The sequence below is a fragment of the Mustela nigripes genome, chromosome 16 (genome assembly GCF_022355385.1).
Source record: "Mustela nigripes isolate SB6536 chromosome 16, MUSNIG.SB6536, whole genome shotgun sequence".
NCBI classification, from domain to species: Eukaryota; Metazoa; Chordata; class Mammalia; order Carnivora; family Mustelidae; genus Mustela; species Mustela nigripes.
The window spans coordinates 32792625-32814789 of record NC_081572.1 but is presented as its reverse complement, the minus strand read 5'-3'; the positions used below and the strand labels follow the sequence as shown (position 1 = coordinate 32814789).

Genomic DNA, 22165 nt, shown 5'->3' with positions numbered 1-22165 from the left:
GTGGAGTGGCAGAGGGAGAAGCAGGCTTCCCTGTGAGCAGGGAGCCTGACATGGGGCTCGATCCCAGGACCCTAGGATCGTGACCTGAGCTGAAGCCAGACACTTAATGACTGAGCCACCTAGACACTTCCCCTCCCCCTGCCCCTGGATTTTTTTAAAGTATGGTCTTTATCAAGTTGAGGAAATTCTCTTCTATTTTTCTTGAGTGTTTTTATCATGAAAGGATATCAGATTTTGTCAGAGGCCTTTTCTATATCAATTGAGTTGATTGTGTTTGTTTATTCCTTCACTTTATTAATGTGCTGTATTATCTTGAATGATTTTTATATGTTGAAGTGTCCTTGCATTCCAGGAGTAAATCCAACTTGGTCATGCTATCTAGTCTTTTTAATATACTGTTGAATTCAGTTTGCTAAGCTATTGTTGAGAATTTCCCTAGCACAATTTTGCAGAGTAGGTATGTTGATTTCTCTTGTTTCATATGAGTAAACTTGAGCTCAGTCATACGTCTGGTATCATGTAGCCGTTAAGTGCCAGAGCTAGAAGTCAGACTCCGGTCTGAATATTGTCTAAAGCTTGTGATTCTTCCATTTTAATGGAGAGAAATTCTTAAAGTGAATATGGGACATTGCTATAGTATAATATTTATTTTCTTTAATAATCATTGTACATAATATTATATCACTGGTTCTTACCTTTCATTTTGGTTTGGGAGAAATGCTGTTTTTCCCTAAGTATTAAAATAACCATATTTATTTTATGATTAAGTTAGATTGTGGAGTATAAGGTAAAAGTGCCACAAGTATTCAGAGATGGGAAAGATCACTAACCTGGGATAGGTAGGAAAGTTTTATGGACATAATTAGTGGACATTTCCGTGGGATAGCACATGGAGGAAAGGGGCATATTAGGAAATACAGAAGTATGCCTAGAGTGGTGTATAGTGCAGCAGCAAGCCTGATTTGACTGGAATGGAGAGACATATTTAAAAATATGGGCAGAGGTTGTTGGGAAGATGGCAGAGTAGGAGGATCCTGGGCTCACCTCTTATGGCTGGCTGCCTAGAGAATACCCACATCAGCATAAATAATCCAGAAAGTGACCTGAAGACTGGCAGAACAGACTCCCCGCAGCCGGATATAGACAAGAGGCCACAACAAAGAGGGTCCATCCCCTCCAATTAGCTCTTGGCAGGATCTCATCAAAGCAGGCCACAGGCCTGGCTGTGTGCAGGCAGTCCAAACAAGGGCCAACACCACTCCAAAGTGAGTCCTGCTCCAGGGAGAGGGAAGGAAAACCACACATCAGTCTGATTGTGACCCTAGCACTGGGCTGGGAGGCAGCTGGTCTGACTGTAGGCCCCACCCATCAATACAAGCTTGTCAGAGAACAATACTGGGAAAGTGCCCTGCAGGTTGATGCTACTTCATCTCTGACAAACACCTGGTCTGACTCAACTCAAGCCCAAGGCAGTCCCAGACTGGCCCACTAACACCATAGGTACCAGACTTGCCCACAATAGGCAGAGAGCCACTGCAGACTGGACTGAAGGCAAACACAGCTTGGCCACAACAGTAGGACACCCCTGTAGCAACACATATAGGAGTCACCCTGGAAGCACCATTTCTCGTGAAAAGGCATTGCCCTGTGGCGCACTACAGGACCTCTTCATAAAGCTACTACTTTTAAGTGCAGGAAACATAGCTGACTTTTTTTAACACCTAGAAACACACAGTAATAGACAAAATGAAGAGACAGAGGAATATGTCCCAGATGAAAGAACAGAACAAAATCATTGCAAGAGACCTAAACTGAATGGAGGTAAGTAATATATCTGATAGTGAATTTAAAAGTATTGCTCATAAAGATACTCACTAGAATTGAGAAGGGAGTGGAGGATCTCCAGGAGACCCTCTACAAAGAGATAAGAAACCTAGAAAAGAACCAATTAGAGATAATGAACTCACTAAATAAAATTAAAAATAGACCACCTGGAATAAATAGCAAACAAGAGGAAGTAAAAGAATGGATTAGCAACCTGGAGGACAGAGTAATGGAAAGTAATCAAGCTGAGCAATGAGAGGGGGAAAAATATCCAAAATGAGAACAGACCCAGGAAACTCAGTGACACTGTCACATGTAACAGTTGTGTGATAGGGATTGCATAGAGAAGAGAGAGAAAAGGGGGCAAAAAATTTGAAGAATTAGTGGCTGAAAATTTCCTGAATCTGGGGAAGGAAAGAGCAATCCAGATCTAGGAGGCATAGAGGACCCCCAACAAAACCAACCCAAAGAGGTCTGCACCAAAACACAAAGTAGATAAGATGGCCAAAAGTAGTGAAAAAGAGAGGACTTTAAAAGCAGCAAGAGAAAGGAAAGCAGTTACATAGAAGGGAAACCCCATAAGGCTATCAGTGGATTTTTTTTAGCAGAAACTTTGCAGGCCAGAAGAGAGTGGCATGATATATTCATAATGCTAAAAGGAAAAAAATCTGCAACCAAAAATACTGTATCCAATAAGGCTTTCATTCAGAATAGGAGGAGAAGTAGGGTTTCCCAGAAAAAAGTTAAAGGAATTCATGACCAGGAGCGAAACCAGCCACATTCCTATCACACACAGTGGCATCAGCCTGTGAGTCCCAAATCCATAGTCCAGCAGCTGCCCTTCTGCCCGAGTCAGCGTGCACTGCTGGCTACCTGCTCAATGCAAGTAAACACACACTTTCACCTCAGAATGACACATTGAAGAACAATACATACAGCATGATTCTGGTTACTAAAACACCCCTATTCCCCAAATGAAAAATAAAAATATGGACTGGTTATTCCCTATCACTCCCAGCTTTTTTTTTTTTTTTTTTTATAGATTTTATTTATTTGAGAGCGCGCTCACGTATAAGCAGTGTAAGGGAAGAGACAGAAGGAGAGCGAGGGGGGAGAATCTGAAGCAGACACCATGCTGAGCACAGAGTCTGACATAGGGCTCCCTCTCACAACCCTGAGATCATGATCTGAGCTGAAATCAAGAGTTGTATGCTTGGGCGCCTGGGTGGCTCAGTTGGTTGGACGACTGCCTTCAGCTCAGGTCATGATCCTGGAGTCCCGGGATCGAGTCCCACATCGGGCTCCCAGCTCCATGGGGAGTCTGCTTCTCCCTCTGACCTCCTCGCTCATGTTCTCTCTCACTGTCTCTCTCTCAAATAAATAAATAAAATCTTTAAAAAAAAAAAAAGTTGTATGCTTAACTGACTGAGCCACCCAGGTACCCCATTCCCAACTTTTATAGAGCTTATGGTGTAGCAGGGCAGAGGAGACCCAACAAATAAGGTAACAAAGTGTTATAAGCACAGTGAAGGGAGAAGTACAGGTTGTTGTGGTAATCTGTAGAGAGTCAGGACAAGCTTTCTGGAGGATGTGATGTATAAACTGAAATCTAAAGGATGAGTAGGAATAATATAGTTGAAGAGTGGTGTTGAAGACTATCCTGGGCAGAGAGAGGAGGCTTAACCTTGTTGGATCCCCTAGAGTGAAGTAGATGATGAAACTAGAGGGGTGTGGGCTGAAACCTGCCCTAAAAGAGTACTATGGATTTAGCAGAGCATTTTTTGAGAGGACAAAACCTGACCCAAATCTTAGGTTTGCTGAGGGACTGAAGAAATGATCAAGGTTATTAAGAGCAGAGAAATCCTCTTGTGTCATTTTCTTTTTCTTCCAGCTTTATATTCTTTGCTGTGAAGTATCCTTCTCTTTATTATGTTTTATTTTTTATAATTCTTTAAGGTTTCCTTGGAAGTTTCATTTCTGAGTTAATTATTTGACTTTAAAAGCTTATGTTCTTTTATAGAAGTAGAAAGGGATAAATAGAAGTAACAGCCATGGGAGTACATAGGTATGAGATTATGGTTAGTTATTTACCTTGAAACTTTTACTAGTCAATTAAAATATTTAATATTTAACCAAAAAGCTATTGTTTTTGGAAAGGCATTCAGAAAATCTTAGTATCTCCTTTGTATATGATATAAAACTCTTTCCTATCCAGTAATAATTAAAACAATTACATTAATAAAATTTGAAGCTTAGTAGAGATATTGCTTTCTTATAAAAGCTTTTTATAATTGTGAAGAAACCAAATTATGCAGATATTACATTACTGAACTATAGAACTCTTTTAAAAACATAAAGTTTTGTATTTCTTATTCATTTTTTAGGTCTGATTTATATATCCATATTATATATTCTTCAAAATTAGTTTACTTTTCAGAAAGGAATTTATTTATTTATTTATTTATTTATTTTTTTAAGATTTTATTTATTTATTTGACAGAGAGAGATCACAAGCAGGCAGAGAAGCAGGCAGAGGGAGAGGAGGAAGCAGGCTCCCCGCTGAGCAGAGAGCCCGATGTGGGGCTCGATCCCAGGACGCTGAGATCATGACCTGAGCCGAAGGCAGAGGCTTTAACCCACTGAGCCACCCAGGCGCCCCCATAAAGGAATTTAATAGCACCTTAGACTTTCTGAGGGATTTTATGAGAGGTTAGTTAGAAGTAAATCATCACTGGTTTATTTTTAGAGTGATGGTTACTCTGTCATTGTTTTGTGAAGATTATCAACATCTTCATTGTGAGATCCAGATAGTCTTAGGATCACTTTCTTTCCTATGAAAAAATAGCTTCTTAACTATTTTGGAATGAGTTCTGTCCCTTTGAAAATTTGTCCCCATCATGATGGTAATGAGGAGATAGTAGATTGCTATTTCTATAAGTACCTTTATAATTAATACAGGCACTAGAGAGTTAAACTCATTAAATTTGGTATATAAGTAGTATGTACAAATTAAAGTAATGATGTTTCTATAATCAAAATCTAATTTTTTACCTCCTTAGCGCTGGCTGACAGAACAGAGAGCTCAATGCCCTCATTGCCGGTAAGTGATTTTCTATGATTATTTGTGAATTTGGAAAAAAATAAGGTGATGGGATTAGAGTATGCCATAATATTCAGAGTTTTTTTGCATCTTGCTACATTACTCCTCGTGAATACAGCGAAAGAAAATAAGCACTCTGTCTAGATAAAGAAATGCAAACTAAGTTATTTGACTCAAAATTATGTAGGATGGATTACATTATTTACCTTCTTTTAGAGAAGCATCGTGTAACAACTTTTTGTAATTAAAATTGAAGTTTTCTGTTTCCTTAGTGGGGGTGAGAAATTTTTTACAAAAAGATTTATTTGAGAGCATGAACCTGCATGAGCGGGGGTTGGGGTAGAAAGAGACAAAATCTCAAGCAAGCTCCATGCCTAGTGTGAGCTGAACAGAGCTCAAACTCATGACCCTGACTGAGGTTGTGACCTGAGCTGAAATCAAGAGCTGGATGCTTAACTGATTGAGCTACCCAGCTGCCCCTAAATTCCAAGTTTTCGCTAATAAGATAAATACAGTAACAAGTCTTCTATTTCTCCCATCCAAGTACTAACCAGGCCCGACCCTGCTTAGCTTCCGAGATCAGACGAGATAAGTCTTCTATTTCTGATACTCCCTGCCTGATCTTTTCATTAAATAACATTTTCAAAAGAAATGGTTAGATTTCATATCTATTCTTTTAGACATTTTTCTAGGAGTATACTGATATATATACATATAAATTTTTTCTTGAAACACAAATGATAAAATACTACTCTGGATTTTTTTTTTTTTTTTTCATATAAAGTATGGTGGGACTTTCCCTGATGATAAGTATATATGTATCATTTTTAAAGGAGTGTGAGTAATCACTCTATGACTTTATGTTGATTTTCTTATACTTATATTCAGAGACATTTGGGTGGTTTCCATTTTTGGTTTTTTTATATAATAATGCCAGATTACATGAAAAGAAATTATATACATTATATAATGATGCCAGATTACATGGAAAGAAATTCCTTCCTAATAATAGATACAAAATTGCCTTTTTCTCACATTCTTGCCAATACTGGCATTTCATTCCATTAAATGAAAAAAGGGATCTCATTTTTAATACCCTTTTTAAATTGTTGAAACTGAGCATTTTTCAAAACATGTAGCTACTTATATTTCTTTTTTGCTTACACCACCTCTTCACCTCATTTGATTGCACATTTTCATTTATTGTTTACTTTTTTCATATTCTTTAAAAAAATTTTTTTTAGTTTTTTAAAGATTTTATTTATTTATTTGACAGAGAAAGATCACAAGTAGGCAGAGAGGCCGGGGGGGTGGGGGGTGGGGGGGATGCAGGCTCCCTGCAGAGCAGAGAGCCTGATGTGGGGCTCAATCCCAGGACCCTGGGATCATGACCTGAGCTGAAGGCAGAGGCTTTAAACTACTGAGCCACCCAAGCGCCCCTTCATATTAACTCTTAAGAAAACCAGCACTATCAAATAGAACTTTCTGTAATGATGGAAATGTTCTATAGCATTGCTGTCCACTAGATACATTGGCAGTTGAGACTTGAAATTTGTCTGGTGTGACTGCAGTGAAATTTTATTCTTATTTAATTTGAGTTAATTTGAATTTCTTAATTTTTTATAAAGATTTTTTTAAAAATTTATTTATGACAGAGATAGCGAGAGAGGGAACGCAAGCACAGGGTAGCTGGAGAGGGAGAAGCAGGCTCCCCGCTGAGCAGGAAGCCTGACTGATATGGGACTTTATACTAGGACCAGGCAGATGCTAAACGACTGAGCCACCCAGTTAAGCCACCCACGGCCTTAATCTGAATTTTGAATAGTCACATGTGACTTGTGGCAATCATTTTGGACAGTATAATTTTAGACTGAGGAATTAAGAATTCAGTCTGTAATCTGAATCTTTTTTGTAATTGACGTATTAAGGTAAAAATGAGTTGCAAACCATACTTTTCATTGAGTCTGTTGTTTTAGTAGTTTAGTAGTATTGTTGTTTAGTAGTATATGGTATGAATATACTACTATATGTAATATGGTATATATAATATGGTATGAATGATTGTTAGCTCTGTTTTGAGGAATGTTTGTTAGATAATTTCTTTTTTTATGACTATCTTCCTTCACTCTGTATGATGTCCTAAGATTTATGCATACTGTAGGATAGGTCAGAGTTTCATTCCTTCTTAAGGCTGATGAATATTCCATCGTGTACATGTATCACATTTTTTTTTTTAAAGAATGATTTATTTATTTATTAAAGATTTTATCTATTTATTTGACAGAGATCACAAGTAAACAGAGAGGCAGGCAGAGGGGGTGGTGGAAGCAGGCTCCCTGCTGAGTAGAGAACCTGATTACAGCTCGATTACAGGACCCTGAGATCATGACCTGAGCCGAAGGCAGAGGCTTATTAACCCACTGAGGTGGGTTAATAAGGTGTCCCTTATTTTTTTTTTTTTAAGATGTTATTTATTTATTTGGTAGACCGAGATCACAAGTAGGCAGAGAGGCAGGCAGAGAGAGAGGAGGAAGCAGGCTCCCTGCCGAGCAGAGAGCCCAATGCGGGGCTCAATCCCAGGACCCTGAGACCATGACCTGAGCTGAAAGCAGAGGCTTTTAACTCACTGAGCCACCCAGGCACCCCAGTATCACATTTCGTTTATCCGTTCATCTGTCGATGGACATTTGGATTGCTTCTACTTTGGGGCTTATTGTGAATCGTGCTGCTATGATCATGGGTGTTCATCTTTTCTAGAACTGCCTTCAATTTTTTTGTATATATACCCAGAAATGGTATTGCCGGATTATATGGTAATTGTGTTTTTAATATTTTGAGGTGTAGTCTGCAAATAAAATTGTTAAGGTACTTAAAGTGTACAACATGATGATTTGATATTATGTATACATTGCTAAAAGTTTCCCTCTGTTGATTTAACTAACACTCATCGTCTCACATTATTACCTGTGGAATGTGCTTATATTAAAAAATCGTCTCAAAGTCTTGAATCAGAGTATATGTATATATTTTTTTTTTCCAGTGCTCCACTCCAGCTGCGAGAACTAGTAAACTGTCGTTGGGCAGAAGAAGTAACACAGCAGCTTGATACTCTTCAACTCTGCAGCCTTACCAAACATGAAGAAAATGAAAAGGACAAGTATGCCCTCAATTTCTTTGTTCAAGTATTTCATAGATGTTGCCATATGTTTTTTTATTTTTTAAGTTTTTATTTATTTATTTGACAGAGTGCTAGCAGGAGGAGTAGGAGAGGGAGAAGCTCCCTGCTGGGCAGGGGCCAGACTCGGCTCCATCCCAAGACCCTGGGATCATGATCTGAGCCAAAGGCAGACATTCAACTGACTGAGCCACCCAGGCATCCCTACTATGTGTTATCTTAATGACACTATTGAAAGTTTCTCTCTCAACTGACTGAGCCATCCATGCACCCCTACCATATGTTATTTTAATGACACAATTGAAAGTCTCTCTTTTGTTTTATAGGTAAACACTTAAGTATTTTTCTTCTGGCATGGTGTGGGTATCACTGTTTTGAAAGACCTTCTAACTCTTGATTGGCTTCTTTTATGAGAGCCTCTAATAAGAGGAGTGCAACTGCTAGAGGCCTGCTGGCCCCTCTTGCCTTGGTTTGCTGTAGGTGTATATGGGCCACCGATAAAGAATTATTCTGATAAATTTCCTATATTGTCAAAGCTGTGTTCTAAATTTGGTAGTGTGCTGTTTTTTTAATACTTTTATTTCCTTTTGGTATTCAGATTACTTAAAAATGAGAAATATAAAATGTAGACCTGCTAAGGTATTTGAGCTCTGTGTACTTCATTAGTGAAGCTTTTTTTTTTCTTTTTTAAAAATTTATTTATTCTATTAGAACACACAGGGGAAGGGACAGAGGGAATGGGAGAAGGAGAGAAGCAGATTCCACACTGAGCGTGGAGCCTGACACAGTGCTCAGTCTCATAACCGTGAGATCACGACCTGAGCTGAAATCAAGATTTGTACGCTCAACCTACTGAGCCACCTAGGTGCCTCTAGTGAGAAGCTTTTTCAGAAATGCAGCAGTGTGCCTCCCCCCCCCCATCTTTTTTAAGGTTTTATTTATTTGAGAGAGAGCACAGAGGGAGAGGGAGAGAGAGAAGCAGACTCCCCACTGAGCAGGGAGCCCAATGTTGGGCTCAGTCCCAGGACCCTGAAACCATGACCTGAGCCAAAGGTAGACGCTTAACTAACTGAACCATCCAGGTGCGCCCCAGTGTGTGTGTTTTTTTTTTTTTTTTTTTTTTTTAAGATTTTATTTATTTATTGGACAGACAGAGATCACAAGTAGGCAGAGAGGCAGAGAGAGAGGAAGGGAAGCAGGCTCCCCGCTGAGCAGAGAGCCCGATGCGGGGCTCGACCCCAGCACCCTGAGATCATGACCTGAGCTGAAGGCAGAGGCTTAACCCACTGAGCCACCCAGGCGCCCCAGTGTGTGTTTTTTATAGACAACAGAGTTTATTTATTTGACAGAGAGCACAAGTAGGGGGATCAGCAGGCAGAGGGAAAGGGAGAAGCAGGCCCCCTACTGAGCAAGGATTCCAGTATGGGGCTTGATCCCAGGATCCTAGGATCATGATCTGAGCTGAAGGCAGATACTTAACCAGCTGAGGTACCTATGAGTCCCAAATTTTTTAAAGTGTATTAAAATACACATTGTATAAAATTTACTTAACCATTTTTAAGTTTACAGTTCAGTAGGTGTTAAACATATTCACATTGTGTACTAATCTCCAGAACTTATTCGTCTTGCAAACCTGAAGTTCTTTACCCATTAAACAATAACTCCCCATTTCTCCTACCAACCCAATGGTGGCATCCACCATTTCACCTTCTGTTTCTGTGAGTTTGACTATTCTGGATAACTCATGTAAATAAAATCATAGAGTTTTGTGTTTTTGCTACTGTCTTCCTTGACTTTACATAATATTTATATCAGAATTTCCTTCCTTTCTAAGGCCGATTAATAATCCATCATGTATATTTATCACATTTTGTTTTATCCATCTGTTGATGGACATTTGGATGGCTTCTACTTTTGGGCTGTTGTGAACCGTGCTGCTATGATCGAGGGTGTTCATCTTTTCTAGACCTTATCTTCAATTTTTTCTTTTTCTTTTCTTTTTCCTTTCTTTCCTTTCTTTTTTTTTTTTTTTTTTTAAGATTTTTAAGTAATCTTTACCCCACAATATGGAGCTCAAGATCAGGAGTTGCACACCCTACTGGTTGAGCCAGCCACACACCCCTTTTTTAGATATATACCCAGCAGTGATATTGCTTGATTATATAGAATTCTGTTTTAAATATTTTGAAGAATTTCTTTCTTTCTTTTTTTTTTTTTTTTTTTTAAAGATTTTATTTATTTGACAGAGAGAGATTACAAGTAGGCAGAGAGAGAGAGAGAGGGAAGCAGGCTCCCTGCCGAGCAGAGAGCCCGATGCGGGACTCGATCCCAGGACCCTGAGATCATGACCTGAGCCGAAGGCAGCGGCTTAACCCACTGAGCCACCCAGGCGCCCCTTGAAGAATTTCCATACTGTTTTCTATGGCCGCTGCACCATGTTACATTCCCACCAATGGTGTATAGGATTCCAGTTTCTTCACATTCTTGCCAACACTTGTTTATTTTTTTGATGGTAGCCATCCTAATGGGTATGAGGAAATACCTTGTGGTTTTGATTTGCATTCATCTGATGATTTGAATGTTGAACATTTTTCATAATGCTTATTGGTTATTTGTACATTTTTGGAGAAGTAGGTCTGTTAAGTCCTTTGCCCATATTTTAATTGTGCTTTTGGGTTTTTTGTTGTTGTTATTGTTGTTTTTCTGTTGTTGAGTTGTAAGAGTTCTTTATTATATTTTGGATATTAACTCCTTATCAGATACGTGATTTGCAAATGTGGTCTTTTACTCCATTGATTGCCCTTTAACTTTGTTTATTGTGTCCTTTGATGTATAGAAGTTCTAATTTTTTAAAGATTTATTTATGTATTTTAGAGGGTGTGCAAAAGTGAGAGAGGGAGAGGGAGAGAGAATTCTCAAGCAGAGACTCTCCTGCAGACTCACTGAGCTCGGAGCCCAACACAATGCTTGATCTCACCACCATGAGATCACAAACTGAGCTGAAACCAAGAGTTGGATGCTTAACTGAGTGCACCATCCAGGCACCCCAGAAGTTTTAAATATTGATATAGTTCAGTTTATTTTTGGCTCTGTTGCATGTGCTTTTGGTGTCACGTTTAAGAAATAATTTTGAAATCCAGTATCCTATAGCTTTTCTCCTGTGTTTTCTTCTAAGAATTACATTATATGAAAACATATAAAATGTATATTCATTTGCAAATCTTTTGTTGTAGGATCAAAGTTTTATCTTTGATTAGGTCTTATGACCTGTTTTGAGTTAAATTTTGCATATGATAAAAGCTAAAGTGTTTTGTCTGCTAGGGCTGCCATAACAATACCACAGGCTGGGTGGCTTAATAACAAATTTATTTTCTCATGGTTTTGGGACTGGAAGTTTGGTTTCTGGTGAGGCCTTTCTCTCTGACTTGGTTTAAGTCTCTTACTCACTGTGTCCTCACAGGGCCTTTTCTCTATTTGTGCACACTTCTGTTACCTTTCTCTTCTTGGACAGCCCAGTTTTGTTGGGTTCGGATACCACCCTTAGGATCTTGTTTAACCTTCATTATCTTCTTAAAGCCCTGCTCTCTAAATACATTTATATTAGGGCTTCAATATAGGAATTTGGGGAGGATACAATTCTTTTCATAACCAGATGCAAATTCACGTTTTACTTGTGGATATCCATCTTAAGGGGAAACTCATTTAAAATTGAGTTGTTCATTTTTTATGCAGATATAGTATCGCATTATACAGTTCCATGTGTCTTGATTATTGTTAGCATTGGCCGTATGTGGGGCAAATTTTGTATATGTATACATGTTCATGTAGGTATAGACTCATAATGTGATTTGCTCAAAATGTAGTATGATAGAACATCTATAGTGATGCAAGAAAATGATTTATTTATGCATTTAACTAATCTGCATTTTTCTCAATTGTAAAGTCTTTATAAATTAATGAAACAATACTAAAATTTTTGTATGTACATGTGCTTTTTTTAGCTTAATTTCTAGAAGAATGGAATGCATTTTACATATGTTTCCTGAGATATAATCATTTAAAATTGACTGACCTCGGGGCGCCTGGGTGGCTCAGTGGGTTGGGGCCTCTGCTTTTGGTTTGGGTCATGGTCTGGGGGTGCCTGGGATCGAGTCCCGAATCGGGCTCTCTGCTCGGCAGGGAGCCTGCTTCTCTTTCTGCCTGCCTCTCTGCCTACTTGTGATCTCTGTCTGTCAAATAAATAAAATATTTAAAAAAAAATTGACCTCAATCAGAAAAACAATTATCATATGATCTCTCTGATAGGAGTAATTTGAGAGGCAGGGCAGGGGTTGTTGGGGGTAGGGAAGGAAAAAATGAAACAAGATGGGGTCGGGAGGAAGACAAACCATAAGAGACTCTTAATCTCACAAAACAAACTGAGGGTTACTGGGAGGTGTGGGTGGGTAGGGATAGGGTGGCTGGTTTATGGACATTGAGGAGGGTATGTGCTATGGTGAGTGCTGTGAAATGTTTAAGTCTGATGTTTCACAGACTTGTACCTCTGGGCAAATAACACAGTATTTGTTAATTAAAAAAAAAAATTGACATGTTTCCCAAACTTAGGAATTTGTTGAAGTAATTACATTATAATTTAATTTATTTAAACTATATTTTCTTTTCATAATATATAGATGTGAAAATCACCATGAAAAACTTAGTGTATTTTGCTGGACTTGTAAGAAGTGTATCTGCCATCAGTGTGCACTTTGGGGAGGAATGGTAAGCAGAAAAAATTTAGCATATTACTTTTAGCTAGAAATACTTGTTTGATTTAGATAGAAAGTAATATTTTACTGTGCTTATAGAATGAAATTTAAATGCATCTGATTTATAGCAGAGGTATCATACCACAGCCTTCCTTTGTAGGAGATGTTGCTGTGGAATCTGTGACCACTTACATAAATATTTTAATTGAAAACATATAAAATGTATATTCACTTGCAAATCTTTTGTTGTAGGATCAAACTCTTATCTTTTTTTTTTTTTAAAGATTTTATTTATTTATTTGACAGAGAAAGATCACAAGTAAGCAGACAGGCAGGCAGAGAGAGAGGAGGAAGCAGGCTCCCAGCTGAGCAGAGAGCCCGATGCGGGGCTCGATTCCAGGACCCCAGGATCATGACCTGAGCCGAAGGCAGCGGCTCAACCCACGGAGCCACCCAGGCGCCCCAAAGTCTTATCTTTGATCAAAGGCCAGTTGATATGTCCTGGCCATACCAGTTTTGGTTTTCTTTAAAATGGAACAACAACTTTCAATATTGTGAAATAATACGAATGCAAACATTTGGATCCTTATGAGTTTTTTTTTTCTTTCTATTCTAATTCAAAAGTAGTTCTTTAAGGCATTATACCTTTTATCAGGTCTAAAATATTCAAGTTAGTTTTCCTGGAAACAGCTTTTTATTTCACAGTTGTATCTTTTGTTTAACTAATACTTAATTAAACTGTATACTTATGTAATAGGTTTGTAATAGGTTGTAAATAGGTTGTAAATAGGTTTGTAATAGGTTGTAAATAGGGTTGAAAATAAACATAATAGGTTCTTGGTGGGGAGAGTTAGTTATAGTGGGAGCAGAAGTTGCTAGACAACTAGACATCTGTTAGCAATAAGAATTGATCATTCTTGGGGTGTCTGGGTAGCTCAGTCGGTTAAGCATCCATCTCAGCTCAGCCCCTGAGCTGGGTTCCATGCTGGGTATGGAGACTACCTTTAAAAAAAAAAAAATCATTCTTTGGGCTTTAGCATAGTTTAGGAAGAGAATGGCAGGCATCTTGGTTGAGTAGAGTTCAATTCAGAGAGTGTTCTGTTAATATTTGAAAACTAATGTGATACGTAGAAAAAAATTGAATTCTTACAATTTAGTACTTAAATATTAACATATTTAACTATGTTAATATTAATATAATGTTTATATACTATATATAATATGTTAATAGTAAGAAGCAATGGAAACATTCTTTTTCATATTTAAGTGGACAGGCAAAAATCTACATCTTTTTTTATCTTCAAGACCATGGTTAGATGCTTTGGTTGGACAAGACCATTCTGGGAAGAACTTAACTGTTAATAGGCAGTTTGTTTCTTTCTTTCTTTCTTCCTTCCTTCCTCCTTCCCTCCCTCCCTCCCTTTCTCTTTCTCCCTTTTTCCCTCCCTTCCTTCCTTCCTTCAGATTTATTTGTTCATTTTAGAGAGAGAGAAACAGCATAAGTGGGAGAGGGAGAGAGAATTCTTTTTTTTTTTTTAAAGATTTTATTTATTCATCAGAGAGAGAGAGAGGGAGAGAGAGCGAGCACAGGCAGACAGAGTGGCAGGCAGAGGCAGAGGGAGAAGCAGGTTCCCTGCCGAGCAAGGAGCCCGATGCGGGACTCCATCCCAGGACACTGGGATCATGACCTGAGCCGAAGGCAGCTGCTTAACCAACTGAGCCACCCAGACGTCCCGGGAGAGAGAATTCTAAGCAGACTCCATGCTGAGCACAGAGCCCTATGCGGGGCTTGATTTCATGACCTCAAGATCATGACTTGAGCTGAAATCAAGAGTGGGATGTTTAACTGACTGAGCCACCCCGTCATCCAGGAAGGAGTTAATTTTGCAAATAGTGAAAAGAACTCTAAGGATATGAAAAAAGCTAGTGCTGACCAAGAAGAGAGTGGCAAATAAAGTTGTGTCATATGGTTTGAGCCATGGTTAAAGATTTTGGTTCTTTCTGATGAATATAGATTTCTAGATTAAGTGTAAATGTTTATTGCTAAAGTTTTTTTTATCTGCAGTCTTTAAGGATTTCCTACATGGGCCAAGTGATTTTAAGTAAATTCTCCTTGATTTTAACAGTAAAGACAGCCAAAAAAATTTCTTGTGAAAATATTTACCACTTTATTAATACCCATGGAGTGTTGATAAAGAAGTAGAATTGATTGAGGTAAAAGAAAATGTTCTAAAACTTATTTTTTTTTAAAATTTAAATAGCATGGTGGACATACCTTTAAACCTTTGGCAGAAATTTATGAGCAGCATGTTACTAAAGTGAATGAAGAGGTAGCTAAACTTCGTCGGCGTCTCATGGAACTGATCAGCCTAGTTCAAGAAGTGGTAAGACTGCTACTGAAAGATCATTTTCCATTTTATAGTCTAGCCTATGTAATATATATTTTTTATAATATGAATCAATTATGTTGAAATCAAGATTTGAAAATCTGTAAGATACATTTATAGTCCTTTATACCAACTTCAAACTAGCTGAGGAATTTGTATCCAAACTCCTGGCCTGTTCCACATTTGGAACCAGAGAATTGCCTTTTCTTAAGCAGAAATAGAAAATGAATGTGTTAAATAAGTTTGTTTGATACAGAGTCAGTAATTGACTCCTAAACAGTCAGTATTGACTTTTGCAAAGTAATTAAATCATTCATTCTTTAGACCCTCAGCTTTTGGGGGTGTTTTTACTATTTCTGATGTTTTGAATTAGAACTCTTTGGAATTGAAAGAGTAATATTTAACCCTACTCTTCAGATACTTTATGGGTCAAACAGCTTTGGTGAGGTATTTACCATTTGTAATATTATTTATATGGGGAAATGTAATAAGTTTTAGACATTTAAGTACTGAATATACTTTTGGAATTTATTTTGTTTAAAGGTGCCAGAATGGTAGTTAAAACTAATGAGGTTTGAGGACCATCCCTAACTTAAGATGTCTTCATTTTACCCTTTCAGGAATCAAGGTTCTATAGCCTTTCTTATATAAAAAGTAATATGAGTTGCATGTATGCTACCTACAAAGTAATTTTAGAATGTAAACAAGTTGAATGACTTCTCTTCGGACTTCTCTACCTTTTTTTCTATTACTTTTTTTTGACAACATAATTTGGTCAGGGAGGGTGTTTTACCATTGAAATTCTCATTGTATTTATAATAACAATAAGTATAGGAAAGATTGTTTTCTACTTCTGGTGGTATGCTTTTATGAAATCTGCAATGTACTCTGCAATCTTCTGAAAAAATTTAAAACTACGTAAACTAGAGTAGATACGGCTTTTGAAATTTTTTATTTGTTTCAGGGTTTTGCATGATGTGAACCTGGCATCAGTGTATACTTCTATTTTTGAACAATGTTTTTTTTTTTTTTTTAAGATTTAATTTATTTGGCAGAGAGAGAGATCACAAGCAGGCAGAGAGGCAGGCGGGGGGCGGGGGGAGGGGAAGCAGGCTCCCTACTGAGCAGAGAGCCCAATGCGGGACTCAATCTTAGGACCCTGGGATCATGACCTGAGCCAAAGGCAGCGGCTTAACCCACTGAGCCACCCAGGTGCCCTGAACAATGGTTTTTTTTATCAGAGATATGATTGGGGCTTTGAGTATGTGTTTTGTATATGGCACCTAACCAATATTTTTTAATATCTTTCACTGTTAAAAGAGCATTTACTTTATTATATTTGTTTACATTTAAAAGTTTTGTTCCTGATTCATTTCAGTGCACAATTTTTAAAAAAATATTTATTTATTTATTTGACAGACAGAGATCACAAGTAGGCAGAGAGGGTTAAGGGGAGGCAGGTTCCCCGCTGAACAGAGAGCCTGATGTGGAGAGAGCTTGATACCAGGACCCTGGGATCACGACTTGAGCTGAAGGCAGAGGTTTTAACCCACTGAGCCACCCAGGTGCCCCTCACTGCACAATTTTTTTAAAGCAGTGAGTTTCCTATGACACATAAGTAATTAAAAAGTATTATTGGGTTTCACCTTTTAAAGAGGAAATCAACTGACTTTAAGAATAATTGCAGTGATTGCAGTAATGTCTGTTTGCTTTTGTTTTAAAAATTCTTCATTTTTTTTGTTTTTTGTTTTTGTTTTTGTACCTGTTTATCATCTAGGAAAGAAATGTGGAAGCTGTTCGAAATGCAAAAGATGAGCGTGTTCGGGAAATTAGGAATGCAGTGGAAATGATGATTGCACGGTTAGACACACAGCTGAAGAATAAACTCATAACACTAATGGGTGAGTGTTTTCCTATGTTGTTAGAATATGTGGTGCTTTGAGCCTCCTTGAGATTCATTCTTGAAAGAGTAAAGGTTGGTGAGTTGTTAATAGGCTAGGAAAAGATTGCTTTCAGAAGTAAAAGTTCCACCTATTAAATGTTCCTCTGTATCAAATAACATTACATGTAGTTGATATCAATTTCCACTAAACTCATGTGTATGTATGCTTTTAGCTCTTTAGACTAGTGATTTACAAAGAAAATGGCCTGATGTGGCAATGTGCCTGCCTTGTCATCATCTTCCCCCCCCCCCTCACCATGTAAAGCAGTTTTTTCCTTCTCTACTTATTCTGTAATAATAATTCCTTATTCCTGTGTGTTTCCAGCTTCCTGAGACTATTTCTGTCTGGGCATTTTTTTTTCTTTTTAAGCCATTAAATTCTGGGAAAGAATTACTTCAGTAGAGTTGATTGAGTAAAAAATGTACTTTTCTAGATATTTAGATTCCTTTGGAAGAAATAAAAACATTAATTTCCTTACAGAATATATTGTCATTATGTATTCCTAGATGAATTTCGTAGACCTGAATTGTAATTTGTCTAAAATTGTAGTTAGGATTGATTCTGAAATCCCCTTGTCAAAAGCTACTACAGTGTTAGATTGAACCTTCTGAAGCTCTGGGAAAATTTTGTAGGCTAGCTGTAGTGAAGCTTTATTTACTTGAAATTGATTCCTTATTAATGACTATATTCAATGAAAGTTAATTTCATTCTTAACCAGTAATGAGCCTGAGTATTGGTGTTTTGTTTTTAAAATAGGACAGAAGACATCTCTAACACAGGAGACAGAGCTCTTGGAATCCTTACTTCAGGAGGTAGAGCACCAGGTGATGAAATAATAAATGTAATGAAATAAAGTCTGTTCATAGGCTTTAAAAAAATTCGTTTTTGGACAGGATTATGGAAGACCAGATGATTAGGAGATCTATGTGCTATGTTGGGAATTTTTATGAAATAGGAGTTGGCTGATTCTGTTCAAGTTTTCTCGGTCATCTTTGGGAACAGGATAAAAATTAATAAGATTTAATGTGTTTTGTAGGAATGCAATTATTTAACATTAATGTTAAGGAAATTTTTATTAAGTACCAAATATATAACTAGCATTTTTTTAGGTGTTCAGAACATAGCAGTAGACAAAATGGCAAAAATGTCTGCCCTCATAGAATGGGGTAGGTGAGGGGATCCCTGGGTGTCGCAGTTGGTTAAGCGTCTGCCTTCCTCTCCGGTCATAATCTCAGGGTCCTGGAATTGAGCCCTGTGTCAGGCTCCCTGTTCAGCGGGGACCCTGCTTCTCTCTCTGCTTGTGCTCTCTCTCTCCCTGACAAATAAATGTAATCTTAAAAAAAAAAAAAAAAGGAATGGGGTAGGTGGGGATGGACTACATAGGGAATGAAATAAAGTGTATAGTGTTAGATAATATTTGATATGTTCTGTCTTATTTTTGGTTTTGGAATTCTTGAATTTCTCTCTTTGATATAGCTATTTCCTCAGGTTATTCTTTTAATTATCATCCTGGGGATTCCATTTACTTCTTTCCATTTCCATTTTTTTTTTTTTAATATTTTGTTTATTTATTTCAGGGAGAGAGAGAGCACGCACAAATTTGGGGGGGCAAAGGGAGAGCGAGAAGAGGGAGATAGGCTCCCCTTTGAGCAAGGAGCCCATCTCCACTGGACACCAGGCCAATCCCACGACCCCAGCCAAAGGCAGATATGTACCTAGCTGAGCCACCCAGGCACCCTTTTTTACTATTTCTTGGGTCAAATTCCATGTTTCCTGATTTCCATGCCTTCCTCTCTTTTGCTTTACTTAATTGTTTTAGTATCACATATCCTCCTTTAGTTTTCCTGAAAGGTTAATCACGACAGTTTTCTTTGTTTTGAGAGAGACAGCAACAGTGAGGGGCGGAGAGACAGCAACAGTGAGGGGCGGAGGTGGGGGAACAGGGGGAGAGAGAATCCTACGGAGGCTCCATGCATAACGCAGAGCCTAATGCAGGGCGCATTTTCACAACCCTGAAATCATGACCTGAGCTGAAATCAAGAGTCAGATGCTTCACTGATGGAGCCCCCCAGATGCCCCTCAGAATAAGTTTTTTGAGACTGCATGTCTGAAAATATTTTTATTCAGTCTTTATACTTGATTAACAGCTTAATAGAATTCAGTACCTACTTTTATTTAAAGACTCTTGTTTTTCTTTTTAATATTCTCATTCTTAATTGTGCATGTTCCCCTATTCCAGAGACCGTTTTTTTCCCTCCAGAGAATAAACTAGCACCTTTCTGCTGGAGTGTTGGAACAAATTTAAACCATCTATGATGGAATAGGGGCAGGGATCTGAGGATCTATGTGCTTTTTTTTTTTTTTAACAACTTTATTGAAGAATAATTGACAGTAATTGGCATGTATTTAAAGTGTATAACTTGTTAGATTTTGATAAAGTATATACCTGTAAAACTGTCACCATTGTCAAAATAGTGAACATATTTGTTATCCCCCCCAAATTTCTTTGTGCTTCTTTATAAATCTCCTGCTTCTCCCCACAGTTCCTTCCCCAGGCAACCCCATTGTCTGCTTTCTATCACAGATTAATTTGAATTTTTTAGAGCTGTATATAATTGGAATCATATATTCATATAATTCACTTCTTTCAGTCAGCGAAGTCATTTTGTAGTTCTTCATATATCCGTTTTTCTTTCCTTTTTAATTATGGGTAGTATTCTTTTGTTCTTTTTTAAAAAATATTTATTTATGTAAATAATCTTTATACCCAATGTGGGGCTCAAACTCATGACCCCAAGATCAAGAGTCCCATGCTCTTCTGACTGAGCCAGCCAGGTGCCCTGTGTGTGTGTGTGTGTGTGTGTGTGTGTGTGTGTGAGTATGTGTTTGTAATATATATACACACAGGTTGTAATGCATATGCCACGTTTTGTTTTTCTGTTCAACTGTTTATAGTCATTTGTTGCTTCCTGTTTTGGCTATTACAAATAAAGTTGTAATGAACATTATGTACAAATTTCTATATGGACATAGTATTTCCTTTTCTCTTTGGTCTGCTTAAGCTAGAATGACTTGGTAAATTGGTCGGTGTGTGATTAACTTTTTAGTGCCTGCCAACTATTTTCTGAAGTGAGTGTACCATTTTTATTTCCATCAGTAGTCTATGAGAGTACCAGTTCCTCCACATTATTACCAACACATAATATACTCAATTCTTTGAATTTTAACTAGTCTCATAGAAGTGTGATAGCATTTTGTTATGTCTTTAGTTTGCATGTGTCTTATAGCTAATGACATTAAGCAGCCTTTCTTGAACTTAAGTTGCCATCTGTGTATTTTCTTTGTTGAAGTATCTATTCTGATCTTAATGAAGTGTAAATTATCAGTTTATTCTTTTCGTGTCATAGTTAAGAAATTTTTAGGTAGTCCAAGATCATAAAAAGTTGTTCCTGTGTTTTCTTGCAGAAAACTTGTAGTCTTAGCTTTTACATTAGGTTCATGGTCTTTTAAAAATTATTTATTTATTTTTAACCCACTGAGCCACCCAGGTGCCCCTATTTATTTATTTTTAATGTGAGGTATGAATCCAAGGTAGTTAATTTTTTGTATATTGTTATCCATTTTTTCCACCACGATTTGTTGAAGACCAGCATTTCTTCACTGAATTGTCTTTGCATCTCTTTAAAAAATTAGTTATCCCTCTATATACATTGGTCTATTTCTGGACTCTGTTCCATTTATTTATTTTTAATGACAGTACTACACTCTTTTCATTACTGTTGCTTTATAATAAAACAGGAAATGTTAGCTTTCCAGCTTCGCTCTTCCTTTTTTATAGAGTTGCTTTGCATTTCATTGCAGGTTCTTTGCCATTTCTATATGAATTTTAGAATCAGCTTGTTAATTTGTTCCAAAGAGTTATGGGGTTTTGATTGAAATTGCATTGGATCTGTAAATCCTTTTAGTAATATGTAACATCTTAATACTGAGTCTTTATTCATGGAGACTCTGGGTCTTTTGTAATTTCTCTCAGCAGTGTTTTGTAGTTTTAAGGATACAAGTTTTTCACATTTTATGTCCAATTTATTCATTATTTCAGAATTCTTGGTGCTATAGTAAATGGTGTTTAAAAAATTTTAATTCCTGATTTCTTGTGCTTGTGGAATTGATTTTTGTATATTCATCCTGTAACCTTCAATCTTGCTAAATTAATTAGTGTTAGAAGCTGTCTTGTAGATTCCTGGGGTTGCTTGCAGATAGTCATGTTGTCTCTAAATATGGACAGTTTTCTTTTTGATCTGCTTATCATTTAGTTCCTTGTCAGATTTTACTGACCAGAATTTCCAGTATAATGTTGATGTAAGCATGATGCTAGCAGTGAGTTTATTGTAGATACTTCTTTCTTTTTCTTTTTTTTTTTTTTAAAGTAGGCTCCATGGCCACTGTGGAGCCCACTGTGGGGCTCAAACCCACAACTGTGAGATGGAGACCTGAGCTGAGATCAAGAGTCAGATGCTCAACCAACTGAGCCACCCAGGCACCCTTATTGTAGATATTCTTTATTAGGTTTTGGAATTCTGTTCCTCTTTGATGAGAATTTTCATTAGGAATGAATGTTGGACTTTGTCAAATTCTTTTTCTGCATGTATTAAGATTATCATATGGTTTTCTTTTTTCATTCTTTAAATGGATTAACTTTTTTAAAAAAGATTTTATTTATTTGTCAGAGAGAGTGTGCACAAGCAAAGGGGCTGCAGGCAGAGGGAGAATCAGGCTACCCTCTCAGTAAGAGCCAATGTGGGGGCTCCATCCCAGGATCCTGGGGTCATGACCTGAGCTGAAGGCAGCTGTTTTAACTGACTGAGCCACCTAGACGTCCCATTAACTTTTTTAAAAACTATTTTACCAACTTTGTACTTCTGAGATAAAAACCCTGGTTTGGTTAATGTATTGTCCTTTTTTTTTTTCTTTTTTCTTTTTTAAAAAAT

The 22165-nt window shown here is 37.4% G+C and overlaps 1 protein-coding gene across 7 annotated transcripts in view; it reads left to right on the top strand.

The window, feature by feature from the left end:
• The window catches only part of TRIM37 (tripartite motif containing 37), a 143899-nt gene that overhangs the window by 7903 nt on the left and 113831 nt on the right, over positions 1–22165 (top strand). For all 7 annotated transcript variants that reach the window (XM_059380577.1, XM_059380575.1, XM_059380581.1 and 4 more), the window contains exons 3-8: positions 4884–4924; positions 7965–8081; positions 12773–12860; positions 15109–15231; positions 17012–17135; positions 17934–18001. In XM_059380577.1, the coding sequence (XP_059236560.1) occupies positions 4884–4924; positions 7965–8081; positions 12773–12860; positions 15109–15231; positions 17012–17135; positions 17934–18001 (561 nt within the window). The remainder of the gene's footprint in view (positions 1–4883; positions 4925–7964; positions 8082–12772; positions 12861–15108; positions 15232–17011; positions 17136–17933; positions 18002–22165) is intronic.